This window comes from Rhinopithecus roxellana, chromosome 7 (assembly GCF_007565055.1).
Source record: "Rhinopithecus roxellana isolate Shanxi Qingling chromosome 7, ASM756505v1, whole genome shotgun sequence".
Taxonomy (NCBI): domain Eukaryota; kingdom Metazoa; phylum Chordata; class Mammalia; order Primates; family Cercopithecidae; genus Rhinopithecus; species Rhinopithecus roxellana.
In genome coordinates, this window is record NC_044555.1 from 94,537,804 (window position 1) to 94,553,561 (window position 15,758).

General features: G+C 47.9%; 1 protein-coding gene across 1 annotated transcript; it reads left to right on the forward strand.

Moving 5' to 3' along the window:
• The first annotated feature begins 7,086 nt into the window (after positions 1 to 7,086).
• Positions 7,087 to 15,464, forward strand: FRMPD3 (FERM and PDZ domain containing 3). Its single transcript, XM_030933653.1, has 2 exons — positions 7,087 to 7,987; positions 10,501 to 15,464. Exons 1-2 carry the CDS (start codon positions 7,087 to 7,089, stop codon positions 13,578 to 13,580), a joined length of 3,981 nt encoding a protein of 1,326 aa, XP_030789513.1. The 3' UTR covers positions 13,581 to 15,464.
• The last annotated feature ends 294 nt before the right edge of the window (positions 15,465 to 15,758 follow it).

A 15,758-nucleotide genomic window follows, 5' to 3' on the forward strand; every position in this document is an offset into this window, starting at 1 on the left:
TCCTGATCTAAGCTTTTATCCTTTCATTCAAATCAAGTATGACGTTAGCTGTGAGTTTTTTATAGAAAACCTTTATCATATTGAGGAAGCTCCCTTTTATTCCTAGTTTATTGAGTGTTTTATCATGAAAGGGTGTTAGATTTATGTTTTTGTTTATGTTTTTGTGCATCTATTGAGATGATCATGTAGTTTTTGTCCTCTGGTCTATTAACATGGTGTATTACATTGATTTTTGGATGTTAAAGCAACCTTGAATTACTGCAATAAATCCCACTTGGTCATGGTGTATAATTCTTTTTATATGTTGCTGGATTCAGTTTGTTAGTATTTATACACCTCTGGGTCGTGGTGTATAATTCTTTTTAGATGTTGCTGAATTCAGTTTGCTGGTATTTTGTTGAGGGATTTTGTCCGTATTCATGAAAGACATTGGTCTGTAGTTTTCTTGTGACATCTTTGTCTGGTATTGGTATGAAGGTAGTACTGGCCTCATACAATGAGTTAAGAAGTGTTCTCTCCTCTTTTGATTTTTGGAAGGTTTGTGAAAGGTTGGTATAAGTGCTTTTTTCAGCATTTGGTAGAATCCACTAGTGAAGTCACCTGGGCCTGCACTTTTTTTGGGGGTAAGGGAGGAGTTTTAATTCCTAACTCCATTTCTTTTCCTGTTACTGTCTATTCAGATTTTCTATCTTCTTGAATCAGTTTTGGCAAATTCTTCCTTCCTTCCTTCCTTCCTTCCTTCCTTCCTTCCTTCCTTTCTTTTTTATGGTGTTTTGCTCTTGTTGCCCTGCCCAGGCTGGAGTGCAATGGCACAATCTTGGCTCACTGCAACCTCCACCTCCCACGTTCAAACTATTCTCCTGCTTCAGCCTCCCAAGTAGCTGGGATTACAAGTATGTGCCACCATGCCCAGCTAATTTTTTTGTATTTAATAGAGACAAGGTTTCACCATGTTGGTTGGGCTGGTCTTGAACTTCTGATCTTGAACTTCTGATCTCAAGTGATCAGAAGTTCAATCCACCTACCTCAGCCTCCCAAAGTGCTGGGATTACAGGCGTGAGCCACTGCACCCAGCCTAAGTTGTATATTTCTAAGAATTTGTCCATACCATTTAGGTTATCCAGTTGATATACCCTTATTCATATTCCCTTATAATCAATTCCATATCTGTATGGTCAGTAGTGATATTCTTTCTTTCATTCCTGATTTTGGTAATTTGAATATTCTCTTTTTTTGTTTGATCTTTCCAGCTAAAGTTTTGTCAATTGTATTAATCTGTTCAAAGCACCAACTTTTAGTTTCATTGATTTTCTCTATTGTTTTCTATCCTCTATGTATTTCCTTCCACTTGCTTTGGGTTGTTTGCTCTTCTTTTGTTTTTGCCTTTATTCTTGTTTTGTTTTTAATTTGTATGTGTACATAGTAGTTGTATATATTTATAGCGTACATGAGATGTTTTGAGACAGGCATGCAATGTGAAATAATCATATCATGGGGAATGGGGTATCCATCCTCTCAAGTATTTATCCTTTCTTTGTGTTACAAACAATCCAATTATACTCTTTTAGTTATTTAATTTAATTTTTATTTCAATATTTTTTAGGGAACAGGTGGTGTTTGGTTACATGGATAAGTTCTTCAGTGGTGATTTCTTAGATTTTGGTGTACCCATCACCCGAGCAGTATACCCTGTACCCAGTGTGTAATCTTTTATCCCTCACCCCCTCCCACCCTTCCCTCCAAGTCCCCAAGGTCCACCCTATCATTTTTATGCCTTTGCATCCTCATAGCTTAGCTCCCACTTGTGAGAAAATGCGATGTTTGGTTTTCCTTTCCTGAGTTACCTCACTTAGAATAATGGTCTCCAACTCCACCCAGGTGGCTGCAAATGCCATTATTTCATTCCTTTTTATGGCTGAGTAGTATTTCATTATATATATTTACCACATTTTAGTCTACAGCCATACCACCCTGAATGTGTCCAACCTAATCAACCACATTTTTTAAAAAATTTTATATTCATTTATTAATTTTTTTAGATGGAATCTTGCTCTGTCACCCAGGCTGGAGTGAAGTGGTGCAATCCCACCTCCAAAAGTGCTGGGATTACAGACATGAGCCACTGTGCCCGACTGTACCACATTTTTCTTTATCTACTCGTTGACTGATGGGCATTTGGGCTGGTTCCATATTTTTGCAGTTGTGAATTGTGCTGCTATAAATATGCATGTGCAAGTGTCTTTTTCATATAATGACTTCTTGGATCAAACAGTAGATCTACTTTCAGTTTTTTAAGGAATCTCCATGCTGTTTTCCATAGTGGTTGTACTAGTTTACATTCCCACCAGCAGTGTAAAAGTGTTCCTTTTCACCATATCCACACCAACACCTATTTTTTTTTTTAAATTATGCCCCCCCCCCTTTTTTTTTTGACAGAATCTTGCTCTGTCGCCCAGGCTAGAGTGCAGTGGCACAATCTCGGCTCACTGCAACCTCTGCCTCCTGAGTTAAAGCCATTCTCCTGGCTCAGCCTCCTGAGTAGCTGGGATTACAGGCATGCACCACCATGCCCAGCTAATTTTTGTATTTTAGTAGAGATGGAGTTTCACCATGTTGGTCAGGCTGGTCTCGAACTCCTGACCTTGTGATCTGCCCACGTTGGCCTTCCAAAGTGCTGGGATTACAGGCATGAGCCACCGCGCCTGGCCATTATGGCCATTCTTGTAGGAGTAAGGTGATTTTGCACTTTAATTTTGATTTGCATTTCCCTGATAATTAATGATGTTGCACATTTTTCCATATGCTCGTTGGCCATTTATATACCTTCTTTTGAGAATTGTCTATTTATGTCCTTAGCCAACTTTTTGATGGTATTGTTTGTTTTTTTCTTGCTGATTTGTTTGAGCTTCTTGTAGATTCTGGATATTAGTCCTTTGTTGGATGCATAGTTTGCAAAGATTTTCTCCCACTCTGTGAGTTGTCTGTTTACTCTGTTGACTGTACCTTTTGCTGTGCAAAAGTTCTTTAGTTTAATTAAGTCCCAACTATTTATCTTTATTTTTATTGCATTTGCTTTTGGGTTCTTGGTCATGAAATCCTTGTGTAAGCCAATGTCTAGAAGGGTTTTTCCAATGTTATCTTCTAGAATTTTTATGGTTTCAGGTCTTAGATTTAAGTCCTTAATCCCTCTTGAGTTGATTTTTGTATGAGGTGAGAGATGAGGATCCAGTTTCATTCTCCTACATGGGGCTAGCCAATTATCCCAACACCATTTGTTGAAAAGGGTGTCCTTTCCCCACTTTATGTTTTTGTTTGCTTTGTCAAAGATCAGTTGGTTGTAAGTATTTGGGTTTATTTTTGGGTTCTCTATTCTGTTCCATTGGCCTATGTACCTATGTTTATACCAGTACCATGCCTTGTAGTATAGTTTGAAATCTGGTAACGTGATGCCTCCAGATTTGTTCTTTTGCTTAGGATTGCTTTGGCTATGCGGGCTCTTTTTTGGTTCCATGTAAATTTTAGGATTTTTTCATAGTTCTGTGAAGAATGATGATGGTATTTCAATGGGAATTGCATTGAATTTGCAGATCGCTTTTAGCAGTATGGTCATTTTCACAATATTGATTGCACCCACCCATGAGCATAGACTGTGTTTTCATTTGTTTGTGTCATCTGTGACTTCTTTCAGCAGTGTTTTATAGTTTTCCTTGTAGAGGTCTTTCTCCTCCTTGGCTAGGTGTATTCCTAAGTATTTTATTTTTTTGCAGCTATTGTAAGAAGGGTTAAGTTCTTTATTTGATTCTCAGCATGGTCACTGTTGGTGTATAGCAGTGCTACTGATTTGTGTACATTGATTTTGTATCCTGAAGCTTTAATGAATTCATCTATCAGATCTAGGAGATTTTTGGATGAGTCTTCAGGGTTTTCTAGGTATATGATCATATCATCCGTGAACAGTGACAGTTTGACTTCCTCTTTACCGATTTGGACGTCCTTTATTTATTTCTCTTGTCTGATTACTCTGGCTCTTTTAGTTATTTTTAAAAGTACAATTAAGTTATTTTTGACTGTAGTCACCCTATTGTGTTATCAAATAGTAGGTCTTATTCATTCTTTCTATTTAGTTTGCTCTTGTTTTTCTGGTTTCTTAAGGTAGAAGTGGAAGTTTATGGTAATTCATATGAAATCTTTCCTCTTTTTTAACGTAGGCACTTTCAGCTACAGATTTCCCCTTTAAGAACTTTTAAGGCCGGGCGTGGTGGCTCTCACCTATAATCCCAGCACTTTGAGAGGCTGAGGCAGGCAGATCGCTTGAAGTCACGACTTCGAGACCAGCCTGACCAACATGGTGAAACCCCATCTCTACTAAAAATACAAAATTAGCTGGACATGGTGGCACATGCCTATAATCCCAGCTACTTGGGAGGCTGAGGCAGGAGAATCACATGAACCCAGAAGGCGGAGGTTGCAGTGAGCCAAGATCGTGCCATCGCACTCTAGCCTGGGCAATAAGAGCGAATCTCCATCTCAAAAAATAAATTAATAAAAAATTTTAAAAAAGAATTTCTTTAGCTAGATCCCATAAATTTTGGTATGTTGTATTTTCATTTTTATTCATCTCAAAGTATTTGCTAATTTCTCTTCTGATTTTTTTTCCTTGACCGCCTGGTTATTTAAGAGTGTTTTGGCTGGGCATGGTTGCTCATGCCTGTAATCCCAGCACTTTGGGAGGCCAAGGCAGGCAGATCACTTGAGGCCAGGATTTTGAGACCAGCCTGGCCAACATGGTGAAACCCCATGTCTATCAAAAATAGAAAAATTAGTCGGGCGTGGTGGCAGGTGCCTGTAATCCCAGCTACTTGGGAGGCTGAGGTGGGAGGATCACTTGATCCCGAGAGGTGGAGGTTGCAGTGAGCCAAGATTGAACCACTACACTCCAGCCTAGGCAACAGAGCAAGACCCTGTATCCAAAAAAAAAAAAACAAGGGTTTGTTTGATTTCTACTTGTGAATTTCCCAGACTCCCTTCTGTTATTGATTTCTAATTTAATTATGCTGTGCTCAGAAAATATATTTTGTATGATTTTATTCCTTTTAAATCTAGTAAGGCTTATTTTATATCATAACATATGGTTTATTCACAACAGTGTTCCATATGCACTCAAGAAGAATGCATATTCCACTGTTGTTAGGTAGATGGTTCTGTAGATTTCAGTTAGATCTAGTTTGATTTATAGTATTGCTCAGGTCCTCTGTTTCCTTGTTGATATTCTGCTTAGTTGTTTCATACATTATTGAAAGTGGAGTATTGGCCGGGTGCGGTAGGTCACACCCGTAATCCCTGCATTTTGGGAGGCCAGGGCAGGTGGATCACTTGAGGTCAGGAGTTTGAGACCAGCCTGGCCAACATGGTGAAACCCCGTCTCTACCAAAGACACAAAAAATTAGCCAGGCGTGGTGGCAGGCACCTGTAATCCTGGCTACTCGGGAGACTGAGGTAGGAGAATCACTTGAACCCAGGAGGTGGAGTTGCAGTAAGCCGAAGTCGTACCACTGCACTCTAGCCTGGGCAACAGAATGAGGCTCCATCAAAAAAAAAAAGAAAGAAAGAGAGAGAGAAAGAAAAGAGAGAGAGAGAAAGAAAGAAAGAAAGAAAGAAGAGAGAAAGAAAGAGAAAGAAAGAAGAGAGAAAGAAAGAAAGAGAGAGAGAGAGAGAAAGGAAGGAAGGAAGGAAGGAAGGAAGGAAGGAAGGAAGGAAGGAAGGAAGGAAGGAAGGAAGGAAGGAAGGAAGGAAGGAAGGAAGGAAGGAAGAAAATGGAGTATTGAAGTCTCCTACTACTGTTGTTGAATTGTATATTTTTCCCTTCAATTCTGTCAGTTTTTTCTTCCTGTATTTGGGGGTTTTGTTGTTAGGTGCCAGTGCTGTATGTACTTTTGCCATAGATGTAATCTCTAGTGAAAGGCAGCACTGGCATATTGACTCTGTCAAACTGGAGTTTGAGTGGCATTTTGAAGTCTTGTTTTCCAGCATCTTGATCACCATGATGAGCTATAAGGGCAATGACTAAAAACATGGGTTTTGAAGTCCTTCAGACCTAGGCTCAAATCCAGTCTACCACTTGGTCTATGTAACCTTAGGCGAGTCAGTTTCTTTAGCTGTAAAATGTAGATAATGATAATAACTACCTCATTGGGTTGTTATGAAGATTAAGTAGGATCACATATATTAGGACCTTAGCCTAAGTTAGTGCTTGTTTGTCGTCTGTCTGTCTGCTGTCCGAGTGTATTCTCACAGATAAAATGGGGAAGAGCTCCAAAAACAGTGAGAGAAGGTATTCACAGATAAAGCATTTGCGATAGATAATTCTCAGATGCACACACCTACTGTCATTAAGAGCGATTGACGAGAGCATTTGCCACATGTATGTGTAGCAGGTAGGGCTGACCTGCATGAATGCAGAAAAGAACAAAATTTGAAGAATTGTAAGAATGCTTCCCCTACCCTCCTCCCACATATGCACATCCCAGCATATCTCCCATATACTTTATACATTCAGACCCTGGAATTCTAATATAGAGCATTATTCTTTTAGGATCCCTCCATCAACAGGCGTCTCTGAAATGCAAACTCTTGGGCATTATATGTAGCCTGTTTAACAGGTTTTGACTAAAGCATTAGTAACTTGTCAGATTTATTTCCTTCTGCTAGAAGAGATTCAAGATAACAAGAACAACAGAGCACTGGTGGTTGGAAAAGCTCTGAAAAGAGGTGGGGGCAGGGGCAGGAACAGTTCCAAGTGGGACATATGTCTACAGCTGATTTTCAAACAGAGGGTATCCATGTAAGAGTCCAGCTGTGCCCAGATACCAGGCTCTAAACCAAGGTGTTCACTCCCACCCCTACCATACCCCATGCCTTTTCCCATTTCAGAGGTGATGGGGCTATTAGCAGCTCAGGTTATTAGACTCTACTCACTCTACTTTCAGGGTCAGCAGTAACATAGCTCATCAACTTCCCTACCCCTAATCTTTGGCAGCCAGGCAATGCTTTGTCTTGGGACCTGCCACTCAGTCGTGCTGCAGAGACATGGGCCAGAGACGACAAGGGAGCTCAGTCACAATCCTCGGCACCAGGGTTCATCTGTTGATTCTCTTTCTGGGTTTAGATTACATGCACAGCGCCCACCGCCCTGTCACTGGGGGCCACCTGGGGAAAAAGGAGAGTAGTTATGTGGGCAGCGTGGGCACCAGCCCCAGGAAATCGAGCCGCTGCACGCCCCCGCCTGCCGACTCTGAGCTTGTCAGCTTCTGCTACCTCCATATGCGGGAACAAAGAAAGGAGCAGCAAAGTCGGACAGATGTCAACGAGAACCTAATCTTCTTTGAGGAGACCAGGCCCCGAACCAAGTCTGACCCCACATCCAAAAGTTCCGGCCAAGGTTATGAGGTAGTCCCTGATGACTTTGATGCAGTTAGCCTAGACCATGAGCCTTGTGCCAGCAGGGCCCGGTCCTACACCTTGGACAATTCCCTTGGGGCTGAAGCCCTGAATTTCTACTGTGACTCTTGCAAAGCCAAGCTCCAGGAGCAGCTGGGCCCTCGCAAAGGTGGGAAGCCTGGCTCGTCTCGTGACAATATAGTAGATTTGATGTCCCTCCCACCACCTGGGAGTGAGGAGGAGGAGGAAGAGGAAGATGAGACAACTTCTCTGTTGCCAGCCATTGCTGCCCCACCCCCTGGTTTCCGAGACAATAGCTCTGATGAGGATGACCCCAAGCGCCGGGCTGTCCAGAGCCAGGAACAAGGACGCCACCTGCGTGGGCTTCTGTACGATGAGATTCCAGTGACATTGATTGACAGTGTGCAGACCCGGACAGTTCGAGATCATGCCCAGGAGCTAGATGATGCTCTGGTGTCCACTCTGCAGGCTCTGGAAGCCCTGGCTGCATCCGAGGATGGACCACACCCACCACCCCCACAGACTGCAGGTAATGACCTATTCCTTATCCCTCCTTCCTCCCACTTCTCCTGTCCAGAAAGAGCCAGTGGGTAACATTGTGTCTTTCCAAATAGATGTCAGAGTCACTGAGGTATGTCAGGGCAGTGGATGGACCAAAGGTTGTTTAGATAGGGTCAGAGGAGCAACGATGTTGCAGCAGGGAGCAGCTGCTCAACTCTAGCTAGAGTTCTGGCGCTCGTCATTGCATCTCTTTGGAAATGCCTTACAGATAGATCCCAGGGATTGAGGTCATGACAGCTATGGATGCAGGCCAGGAGGGAGGATCAGAGAAAAACTGTGAGAGATGTAGAAGACAGGCGAAGAACAGAACATCCAGCATGCACATGATTGAAAGAAAAGCAAAACGACCAACTCACTACCTAGTGACCTGGGACCAGGGGAGCCAAAGGCCATCACTGCTCATGGCTGAGGTCTTTATCCTGCCTAAGAACATGGGCTCTGAATCAGATGCACCCAAATCCTGGTTTCTTCAGTCATTGTCAGTGTAACCTTTGGCAAGGCACTTACTTTCTCTGACCCTCATTCTGTAACCTTAAATGGGTTTTATAAAAGTAGTTCTATCACATGGGGTTGTCATAAGGACTGAATGAGATAATTCATGCAAAGCACTGCCTAGCACACAGTAAGGCCTCAGTAAGTGGTAGCTATTGTTACTAAGTATTAGTTCATAGGAGAACCGTACAACATGCCTGCTGTTCCCTGTTATAGACATACGTATGTCCGTCTTGTAGACAAACACACATCACACACGTACCCATAGTCACATATATGTCCCTCCATACACATACACCTTAAAAAAAGAGAAGAGAGTCGGGCGTGGTGGCTCACGTCTGTAATCCCAGCATTTTTGGAGGCCGAGGTGGGCAGATCACTTGAGGTCAGGAATTCAAGATCAGCCTGGCCAACATGGTGAAACCCCGTGTCTACTAAAAATACAAAAATTAACTGGGTAGGCTGGTGCACACCTGTAGTCTCAGCTACTCAGGAGGCTGAGGCAGGAGAATCGCTTGAACCTGAGAGGCGGAGGTTGCAGTGAGCTGAGATTGCACCATTGCACTCCAGCCTGGGCGACAGAGTGAGACTCAAAAAAAAAAAAAAAGAGAGAGAGAGAGAAGAGGTAAATGACACAGCAACAGAAAAGGAATAGGGAGGAATAGGGACCACGAGAAAGCATGTGAGGCAGGGAAAAATGTAGAAAGGGAGGGTGAAGGTATTGGGGTCAGAGAAAGCCTGCCTTTTCCGTATGTGAGGACACCCTTGACATTGGGCAGCCCCCATGTATTTGGCCCCCAGGGCTGGCATTTCTCTTTGCTTAGAGTCTGGAGAGAGTGCTAACTGCTTCCAGGCTCAAGTCCCATGTGGCTGCTGGAGAGAGGACAAGCTCAGCTAAATGGCCTCAGCTGCAATGACTGTAGGCAGGCTTGGCCAGATGAGGAGGGATAGAGAGAGACCTCTCTTTGCCAGCCCCTCTTTAGGACAATTAACAAAAATTTCCTAGCTGTTGAATCTAAAAATAGTTGTGATTAGCATGCTGTTTTGCATGTGATTTGCATGGTAATTTGCCATCAAACTGCCCAGATCCTTGCTCCACCTCTTTTGTTTCTGTTTTGGATTCCAGCCTTTCATCCCCTTCTTACAGCTTGCCCCTCTTTGTCCCCTCCCCTCCACTCTTCCCACCCTCAGCCCTGCATTCTCACCAGGCCTGACTGTTTTTCTCCAGCTGGAAATACTGCTGGCTAACCTTGGCTTCTATGCACTTCCTATACAGTCAGCCCTCTGTATCTGAGGGTTCTGCATCCACTGATTCAACCAACTGCAGATCAAAAATATTTGACAAAAAGAAATATGTCTATACTGAACATGTACAGATTTTTCTTGTCATTATTCCCTAAACAGCACAGTATAACAACTACTTACATAGCATTTACATTGTGTTAGGTATTATAAGTAATCTAGAGAGGCTTTAAAATACATGGAAAGAGGGCTGGGCGCGGTGGCTCAAGCCTGTAATCCCAGTACTTTGGGAGGCCAAGACGGGTGGATCACGAGGTCAGGAGATCGAGACCATCCTGGCGAACACGGTGAAACCCCGTCTCTACTAAAAAATACAAAAAACTAGCCGGGCGAGGTGGCGGGCGCCTGTAGTCCCAGCTACTTGGGAGGCTGAGCCAGGAGAATGGCATGAACCTGGGAGGCGGAGCTTGCAGTGAGCTGAGATCTGGCCACTACACTCCAGCCTGGGCGACAGAGCGAGACTCCGTCTCAAAAAATTAAAAAAAAAAAAAAAAATACATGGAAAGATGTACATAGGTTACATGCAAATACTATGCCATTTCATATCAGGGACTTGAGTATCTGCAAGTTTTGGAGTCTTCAGGAGTCCTAGAGCCAATCGCCCATGAATACCAAGGGACAACCGTGTAGAGCTGGAAAAGAACTTGATTTCAGTAAGCATAACAAGCCCTATCCCTGTTCCTCCAGGTCTGATTGTGCTGGCCACAATCACTCCTGAATCATCGCTGGACTCGGGTCATGAAACCAACTCTTCAGAGCTCACAGACATGTCAGAGATGATGTCGGCCATGAAGCAGCACCAGAACACCACCTACTTCCTGGCCCAGCACCTCAACAAGGACAGCCTCCTTGCCCGCAAGGACCTGCCCTTCCGGATCCAGAGCTGTGCAGCCCAGGCTGTTCTTACGGCCCCTTACTCTCTCGGGCGCCCAGATCCCAACCCATCTCTCCAACCCATTGCCACAGGCCAGAGTAGTGGCCCCGCTGGCGCTCGGAGGAAGCTGCCCCAGTCAGAGGGCCAGGTACAAGGAGAACGAACATACTCCTTGGCAGTACACCCAGCACTGTCCCCACAGCTTAGTGAACAGAAGAATCTGAGCCTGCTGTCCTCAGTTCCTGAGGACAAAGGGCCTGGCCACACTAGGGCAGGCCTAGAAATGTCACTGAGGGCAGCCACGTCATCCCTCAGTGAAGAGCAGGTCTCTGAGCTGAGGGACAACCTGCCCAAGGAGGTCAGGTTGAGCCCCAAGCTTATCCTGGACCCAAAGGGCAGTGTGACCCCAGCCATCATCTCAGCTGCCCTACAGCAAGTGGTTCACAGTAAGAGTCTAGTCACTCCTGGTGGGGCTTTGGGGAACCCCCCCAGCAGGGGTGAGAGAAGGCTGGAGGCCAGCATGGGGAGGCCAGAGGTTAGCATGATGAGCAGCAGTGCAAATAAGAATCTGAAGTTCAAAATTAGCCCCAGTGCTCCAGAGACCTCGCGGAATTCTCAGCATCAGCTGGGCGCAGAGGTCTCTTCCAGCCCCAGAGCACCCACAGGCAGCTGGGCTGACAGCCCGCACCTCTCCCAACAGGAGGACAGGCTGCCTGTTCAAAATTTCCCTCCCAAAAGCTATCTTCTGCGAACAAGCCGAGAGTCAGTGGGCAAGCAGGCTACAGGGGAGGTGGCAGGCAAAGGCGGGCCAGAGGGTGGTAAGCCCACCCTGCAGAAGCAGGGCACCATCTCCAGCCAAGGAGAGAAGGCGCAGCTGGAGAGCACACCCAAAAGAAGCAAGCTCGAAGAGACCAGCCTGGTTCCCCGAGCTACCTACCCCATGTCTCTGCAGAGCCCCAGCTGCCAGTCAAGAAGCCACAGCCCCAGCTGCCAGCCCCATGGCCACAGCCCCAGTAGCCAGTCTCAAGGCCAGAGCCCCAGTTGCCAACCTCGAGGCCAGAGCCCACTGAGGTCTCAGGCTGCCAGCCGGCAGGTGAGCACCATGCCCTCTAGGAAGCTTGAAACAACTCTCAGTGGAGCCCACTCGACCTCTGAAGGCCCTGCAAAACCCAAGTCATCCCGAGGTCCTTTCCGGCTACGCAATTTATTCTCTGCCACCTTCCCAACCCGCCAGAAGAAGGAGACAGATGAGCGGCAGGCCCAACTGCAGAAGGTAAAGCAGTATGAGCTGGAGTTTCTTGAGGAACTTCTAAAGCCACCAAGCCAGGGGGAGCTGCCAGGCACCGAGTACCTGCAACCTCCAGCACCTGGCCGCTGCAGCTGCCAGCTTCGCAGCAGCCCCGTGCAGCAGGGGCCTGGCATGTCCCGCGAGCAGAGGCGCAGCTGCGACTGCAAGCGCATCTGCCGGGGGGGCCGGCCGCAAGCCACCCAGACACCAGTGCCCAGCCTCCGGGGGAGGGAAAGGGACAGGGTCCTCCCTAGCCAGAGGCAGCCAGAGGCTGGCCCAGGCGTGAGCCTCAGCAGCCCCATTAATATCCGGCGCATTCGTTCTACCAGCCTGGAATCCCGAGAGTGCCGATCAGACCCTGAGAGTGGTGTTTCGTGCCTGACCACGTGTGCCTCAGGGGGCGAGTGTCTGGGAGCTCCCAACTACAGGAAACTGATGCGCCGCTACAGTATCAGTGAACTGGACCAGGGTGACAGGGCCTCGCTGACCTCGGATGTCTACCCACATCCGCCCCTGGGCATGCTGCCCAGGGAGGCCAAGGAGTTAGAGGCAAGCCTCCCCATAGCCTTGGGTCCCAAAAGCAGGTCTCTGGAGTCACCGACGCTGGGAGACCCCTCCTACGTCCAGGTTGCCCCAGAGACCAAAGGCCCCAGACAGATGGCCGTGTTCTCACTGCCCACAGAGGTGTACCGGAAGCCTGCCGAGCTAGACGAGGACAGTGAGAGCAGCAAGTGCTGCTCCATCCGCTACTGCTTCTACTACCGCAAGTGTGACATGGCAGATGATGCCAGTGATGGCAAGGATGAGCTCTCTTACTCTATCCCCATGAAGATTCTGCCTGGCATGAAGCTGGACGAGCAGGTGGTGCCTGTGGTGAGCAGGACCCTGCAGGTGCTGGATGCTGCTACCTGCAGCAGCAGCAGCCCTGAGGCCTCCCGCACTCAGGAGATTGACCTCCGTGTGTCCACCTTCGAGGGGAGCCTGGCCAAGATCAATGCCCTGCGGGCCCATGCCTATGGCCTCCCTGATGGCTTCCTGGCTGCCCGGCTGGACACCAACGAACTGCTGACAGTCCTGCGGCAGTGTGTGGCCAGCCCCGAGGCCCGTGCCCCCAAGCCCTATGTCTCTCAGATCTCCGAGTATAAGCTCGAGCTAGCTCTCAAGTTCAAGGAGCTCCGGGCCTCCTGCCGCCGTGTGGCCAATGTGGACAAGAGCCCGACTCACATGCTGGCAGCAATCACGGGCAGCTTCCAGGTGCTGAGCAGCCTCATTGAGACCTTCGTGCGGCTGGTGTTCATTGTGCGCTCCGAGGCCCAGCGCCAAGAGCTGCTGGCCAAGGTAGAAGAGGTGGTGAGGAACTACACCTTCCTGCTGCGTGCAGCTGAGGAGTCCACAGCCCGTAACCTTAACCAGCAGCAGCAGCAGCAACAGCAACAACAACAACAACAACAACAGCAGCAGCAGCAGCAGCAGCAGCAACAGCAGCAGCAGCAGCAGCAGGTGGCAGCAGCTGCAGGGGCAGCCACAGAGCACCCACCAGGCTCCCCAACTTCGGCGACTGTTATGAGCACATTCACCCACTCCTTGAAAACCCTTATTAAGTAGGGCATCTGCCCACACCTGTCCCCCTTCCCCAACCATGGCCCCAAGTTTGAGCTTTGTGGTCCTTGCATCTTGTGGTGAGTGTGTGTGTATCTGCTGGGCCAGTCAGGGTCCAAGAGCCCATCAGTCTCCAGGGAGTGGAAACTCTCGATTAAGGCTCTCTTAAGGGCTGCAGACTTAGCTGCCGCCCTGGGTGTCCTCACCCCTTCCCTGGCCTCTGGGCCTCACTGTGAGGATAAAGGCCCCTCGTCACTCTGCTCACAGCAGGGCTGTATTTTATCTCTTCTCTCGGGCTGAGAGGTGACATCAGGCTCACTTCCTGCTCAATCCGTGTTGGGCGCTGGGGGAGCCAGGGCCTGAAGGAAGCGGACCCTCAGGCCTTGAGCTCCTCATGGCATTGGCTCCCCTGCTGGGAGCAATGGCAGTAGCAGCAGGCCACATTGCCGTGCCAAGGGAGAGTGCGCTCAGTCCAGATGTGCCCAACCACCTTGGGCTCACACTCACTTGGCAGGTGCCACCCTGAGGGCCTGTGCCTGGGTGAGATGTCTGCAGAAAACAGCCACACTAGGCTCTTTGCAGCTGCCCAACAGGCTGCCAGCCTGGGGAGCCCTCACCTCCAGGTCCAGTAGCTCCACACCAGCCATCCCCAAAGTGCCCTGCCTCTCACTGATGGGCAGGGCAGCTCAGTCCACTAGGGAGCAAGCATCTGGGATCACCCCACTCGTTTTGGGTAAGGTACCTGGTGAAAACGTCTGCCTGGGGAGACCCAGTGCAGGCCTAGGAGCCCGCCCAGCCCAGCGCGGGGGCTGTTGCTGCAGGCGTGAGGCTCCTCTCTCAACATCTCTCTACCAGACAGACTGTCCTTAGGAGTTTGACTTAGCTGTGGATCGGGGAGGGGGGTGGGGGGAGGGGGGAAAGGGGTAGGGGTGGGGGGTGTTGATGACTATATCTTAAACTTTTGGAAGCTAGCGTGATATGTTAATCCTGAGTATATGCTTTTTTGGCTGTGTATTGACCCTGTGGATTTGTCTCTCTAAGAAAAGAAGCTGAGCGCCTTACCCGGTGCAGTCCTGCACCTCTTTCTCCCTCTCTGGAGCCATCTGGAAGGGAATTCACACTGTTTAACATTACCTTGACACACACCTCCTATTGCCACCACCGCTGCCACCGCCACCACCGCTGCCACCACCACCGCCACCACCGCTGCCAACCCTCCCCCCGCCCCCCACCCCCACCCCCACAACCTTCCTGGGAGTGAAGACACGGAGTCCCTATCAACTGTCCCACTGTAGGGAACAAAGAAAGCCAATGTTTCTTCTGTATAGATTGCTTCTTGTTCACGTCTCCATATCTCCCCATTTCCCACACCCTTGTGCCCTGTGTCTGCCTCTGTTTCATCACTGTGTCAGAGATCCATGTGAAATCTTTCATTCTGATGTGAGTTTTATAAAGATGTACACTGTGCTTAACCCCTGCCCATCCTTGGTAGCCTCTAGTACAATAAAGTCTCCCTGAGTGGTGAGTTCTCCCAGCAAGGAGGAGGGGAGTTTCTTCTGCAGAATCCAGCCCCTCCCTTCCTTGCTTCTCCTCCCCCAGTACCAAGTTGTTGAATGGGCCAGAGATGCAGCCAGTGGGGAATCCTTTTCCCCTCAGCCACTGCAAGCTGGAGTGCTGACATGGTCTTCTTTTTCTCCCAACTTCGCCACTCAGCCCCTGCCTGTGTCATTCCACTGCCATCCTTCACCTCTCCCTCAGCCTCGTGGAGAGGAAACATTTTCTAATGTCTGTATATAGTATATATACTACATAAAATATATAAATTATATATATATATACTAATTTATGTCTTGTTTTTCAAACAAGAATGATTAAATCTATTCATCTTACTATCCCAATAAGTCTTTGCGGTGCCTCTTTGTGGGTGTCCTTGTGTCCTTGAATTGTTGGTTGGTGGTGGCCCTTTGTGTGCTCCTCCTGGGCCCTTGCTCTTATGTACGGGGCACTGGTGGGTGATGACAGCTAAGGACCCTGTTCCTCCCACGTCCGCAACACGCAGGGGATCCCCTTTGTTCCTCTTTGAAGCCTCCTGTTTCTCATGGGAGTTGGAAATTGTCTACCTCTTTCTCTTGACCACGGGACTTCTGGCTCACCTGGCCACCATGGCTGTGACCTCAGAGCTGA

Coding starts and splice junctions, on each gene's coding strand:
- FRMPD3 (XM_030933653.1), top strand. CDS start 7,087: ATGGGCCAGAGACGACAAGGGAGCTCAGTCACAATCCTCGGCACCAGG. Junction 7,988..10,500: donor ACCACCCCCACAGACTGCAG/GTAATGACCTAT, acceptor CTGTTCCTCCAG/GTCTGATTGTGCTGGCCACA.